This window comes from Dama dama, chromosome 4, assembly GCF_033118175.1.
Source record: "Dama dama isolate Ldn47 chromosome 4, ASM3311817v1, whole genome shotgun sequence".
Classification (NCBI taxonomy): domain Eukaryota; kingdom Metazoa; phylum Chordata; class Mammalia; order Artiodactyla; family Cervidae; genus Dama; species Dama dama.
The window spans coordinates 56,533,379-56,537,464 of NC_083684.1; the positions used below are offsets into that span (position 1 = coordinate 56,533,379).

At 56.6% G+C, this 4,086-nt stretch overlaps 1 protein-coding gene across 2 annotated transcripts; it reads left to right on the plus strand.

Moving 5' to 3' along the window:
- The first annotated feature begins 402 nt into the window (after positions 1 to 402).
- PAFAH1B3 (platelet activating factor acetylhydrolase 1b catalytic subunit 3) lies at positions 403 to 3,282 on the plus strand. 2 transcript variants are annotated; one of them, XM_061139420.1, is made up of 6 exons: positions 403 to 500; positions 885 to 978; positions 1,186 to 1,275; positions 1,954 to 2,070; positions 2,148 to 2,270; positions 2,951 to 3,282. In XM_061139420.1, exons 2-6 carry the CDS (start codon positions 901 to 903, stop codon positions 3,239 to 3,241), a joined length of 699 nt encoding a protein of 232 aa, XP_060995403.1. In that variant the 5' UTR covers positions 403 to 500; positions 885 to 900; the 3' UTR covers positions 3,242 to 3,282. The 2 variants fall into 2 exon arrangements, with proteins under 2 accessions (XP_060995403.1, XP_060995402.1); XM_061139419.1 differs by lacking the exon at positions 403 to 500 and adding an exon at positions 565 to 721.
- The last annotated feature ends 804 nt before the right edge of the window (positions 3,283 to 4,086 follow it).

Here is a 4,086-nt window from a genome sequence, read left to right on the forward strand (position 1 = left end):
GCGGGAGGGGCGCCGGGCTAGACTTGGCCCTTGCAGCATCTCTAATTTCCCTTATCTTTCTGCATCTTCTACTACCCTCTCTGCAGGGTCAGTGATGTCTATAATGCTAAGACATATAGTTTAGCTATTATGTCACAAAAACTGGTGGTTTTGAGCAGGGGAGGGCCATGAGCACAGAGGCTCACTGAAGTCCCGGCACTGTCTTAAAGTGTCGCCTTACAGCTGAACCTCTAATTTTCACATTTTGCCATCCTCCTTTTCTCTCCCCTACGTCTGAAGAAAATGGGTGCGTCCCTTCCTAGCCAGGTGCGTACGAGCCACCCCCTCAAGGGATCCAGGAATGGACTCGTCCACTCACTCCCCCTCCACCACGTGAATGAGGGACACACATACATCCCCACCCCCACCCCGGCCCCTCCCTACACTTCTCGCTCTACAGCAAATGGTTTCTTCCCCCAGGACTGGCGCTAGATTTTCCCCGCCTACTCTCGGCCTTTCAGGTATTTCGCTCCTCCCCGTGACGCCGGTAGGGTGGTTTCTCCCCTCCCCCGATAGGCTGGATGGTCTCGCCTGCCCCCCCCCCCGCCGGTGCCCGGGTGCGCCAGCCGCAGCCGCTGAGGCCCGAGTGAGCGGCCGGAGCAGGAAGCGCCGGACGAGCCCACTGCGCGGCCGCCGTGGGGGAAGCGAGGGTTCCCAATTCCATCTCCCCTCCTAAATGAAGGTTTCCGCCCCGGGAGAGGGGGCGGTGCCCGGGAATCCGTCGCGCCCTCCGCGGGAGTGCGGGCTTCGGACCGTCCATTGTTGCCTGAGGGGTAGGGGTGGGCGTGGCGGCGCCACCTCCTCCCGGAACACTCTCCCGCCGACCGCGCTCGCTCGTCCTGCAGGAGCGGAGGCGCCAAGATGAGTGGAGACGAGAACCCAGCCAGCAAGCCCACGCCGGTACAGGACGTGCAGGGCGACGGGCGCTGGATGTCCCTGGTGAGCGACCCCGCCCGCGATACTCCGGAGTCCGGGGCTGAAAACGGGGAGGCGGGGGGAGGCTCTTGGGAGAGCTGCTGGTTCGCGCCGCTCTCGCTAAGACATTGGGAAACTGAGGGCAGTTCGGGTGGTGCTGCCTAAGGAAGCGGGGTGGGGCGGGCCCCGCAGCATGCATGCCATTGACTCCCCTCCTTTGCGTCCCCAAAGCACCATCGGTTCGTAGCCGACAGCAAAGATAAGGAACCTGAAGTCGTCTTCATCGGTGACTCCTTGGTCCAGCTGATGCACCAGTGCGAGGTGAGGCCCGTCCCTCTCCTCCTTCCCCACCCAGGCCTGTGCCCTCACTGACTCTCCTGGACCAGAGCCTGGGCCAGGCGGTGTGTGGGGTACTCAAAATACCCTCAGGTAGCACCAGGCACCCAGAATTTCTGTATAATGTGCCACGTTCTCCTGAGAAGGAAGTGTCCTGGCTTTTTGTCATATTGAGTTTGTGTATAGCGAGACTTAAAATGAGGCTTCTTGCAAGAAAATTGCCTACCATTAGGCTCTTTGTTTGCTTAAATCAGCGCACAGCCCTAATGGATTTCCACAAAGCTATAGTTGTTTCCACAAAGTGAAGGTCAGTAGGTCTCTGCTAAGGGAGCTCAATTATGCTACCTATTCACTAAGAGATGTTAAACCATGGCTTTCCTCAAAGTGAGGCTCAACTGGAATGCTGTTGGTTTGATGCCTGGCTCAAGCAGAATGAGTTTTCGTAAAAGGAGTCTTGTTTCTATGGGGATTCATAAAAGTGAGACTATGATGGGTTTGCGTAAAGTGAGGTTTGACCATATTGGGGTTTGCTTAAGGTGAGATTTAACCAGACTGCTTTCATAAAGCAAAGCTCTAACATGATGACATTTGGTTAACCTTTGGATAGAGAGTGGTGGTCCATGCTGACGATGCCCCCGTGCCCACACCACTTCTTGCCCACAGATCTGGCGGGAGCTCTTTTCCCCTCTGCACGCACTTAACTTTGGCATTGGCGGTGACAGCACACAGCATGTACTGTGGCGTCTGGAGAATGGGGAGCTGGAACACATCCGGCCCAAGGTGAGCAGGGCTTGGGTGGGCAGCCAGAGCCCCCTCAGCCTGCCCCCTCACCACTGCTCCATCCTCTCTTTCCACAGATTGTGGTGGTCTGGGTGGGTACCAACAACCACGGGCACACCGCAGAGCAGGTGACTGGGGGCATCAAGGCCATAGTGCAACTGGTGAACGAGCGGCAGCCCCAGGCGCGGGTCGTGGTGCTGGTGAGAGAGTGGGGAGGGCAGTGGGAGGAAGAACGGCAGTGGTCTGGGACCCCTTCGGGTGTAGCCACAGCTGCACGGTTCTGGGCAGTTCAGCTCAGAGCAGTGGCTTTCAGGCAAAATCTCATGTTGAAGCTTGCTGTGCCCATCAGAAGGGCTGTGGTGAAGGACATATTTGGGGGCAAATAGCCCCTTTTGCCCAAGGGACTGCTGGACACTTTGAAAGTGAAACAATCGCTCAGTTGTGCCTGACTCTTTGCGACCCCATGGACTATACAGTCCATGGAATTCTCCAGGCCAAAATACTGGAGTGGGTAGCCTTTCCCTTCTCCAGGGGATCTTCCCAACCCAGGAATTGAACCGGGGTCTCCTGCATTGCAGGAGTATTCTTTACCAACTGAGCTGTCAGGGTGTTGAAAAACTCAAAACACTTAAATAGCCAAGAGTGGTCAGACATTCCCAAGGTGAAGCTAGCTTCCATTACTTCTAGAAGGTTCCACTCCTAGAAGGAGGTGTCAGGACTATAGTTTGGAATCTATGTTTCCAAAACCCCCATTTTCCCATCCCTAGTGTATTCTGGAGCTTAGGACTTCCTGATGGGGGACAGAGAAGTCTGGCACAGGGGAACAGGACACCCAGATGCTGGTAGGACGCCTCCTCACAACTCCTTGTGCCTTCCTCAGGGCCTGCTTCCTCGGGGCCAGCACCCCAACCCACTTCGAGAGAAAAACCGACGGGTGAATGAGCTGGTACGGGCAGCACTGGCCGGGCACCCTCGGGCCCACTTCCTGGACGCAGACCCTGGCTTTGTGCACTCAGATGGTACCATCAGCCACCATGACATGTACGATTACCTGCACCTGAGCCGTCTGGGGTACACACCTGTTTGCCGGGCCTTGCACTCCTTGCTTCTGCGTCTGCTAACCCAAGACCAGGGACAGGGTGGTGCACCCCTGCCAGAACCCAGCCCGTAAGCATCTGCCTTCCTACAACATTAAATTTTCATTTTTCAGTCTCCCATTTTCTGCTTTACGGCCAAGCCCATGTGGGTATCTAACTCCGACGTCTCTGACCCTCCAGCTCTGCCCAAGGGAGGCCTCACCAATCCATCAAGATATTCTGGTTCGTGTAGTCAGGCAGATTTCTGCCATCACAGTAGTGCTCCAAGCAGGCACTGCCAGTCAACCCACTAGGTGAAACTGGTTTGCTAACATGACCCTGTAGCATCAAGGTCAAGTGAAAATTCTGGGTGACCCAGCAATCAAAGCCCACCCACTGCTGCACTCCAATCTGTCTGAGCTTACCTGTGACTTCTGTGAAAGCTTTCTGACCTTCCCACCCCTGGCAGTCAGCCCTCTACCCAGTGTATGGGTATTTATCTCCCCAGAGAAGCACTGTCCAAGGCTGTGTGATAGAGTCGGAAACCAGGAGAGGATTCCTCTGCCTCGGCTGCAGTGCTGGCTTGGGCCACACAGGGGCAGCAGGGGTCACTGGGGACAGGGCGGTGCTTTGGTCCGACTGGCCTCCCCACCCAGTGCCTGCCCTGGTTCAGACCTTGAGTTCAACTGGAACATTAAGGGTGAACTGCCCTTCTCACAGCACCACGTCACACGCCTTCCCCAACTATGCCTGCGGAACGGCTGAGTAGGCATGACTCTGCCCACCAGGTCCCGCTGATGTAGGGGATGGTCCTGGGATGGCATCCCGCTCCTCACAGTGGTTAGGGGTTAGGGGCAAAGCCTGTAACCGCATGGCCATCTGGGGGCCAGACTGGTATGACCCACATCCCTTCTCCCTTGAGAGCTGGCAGCCACACAGG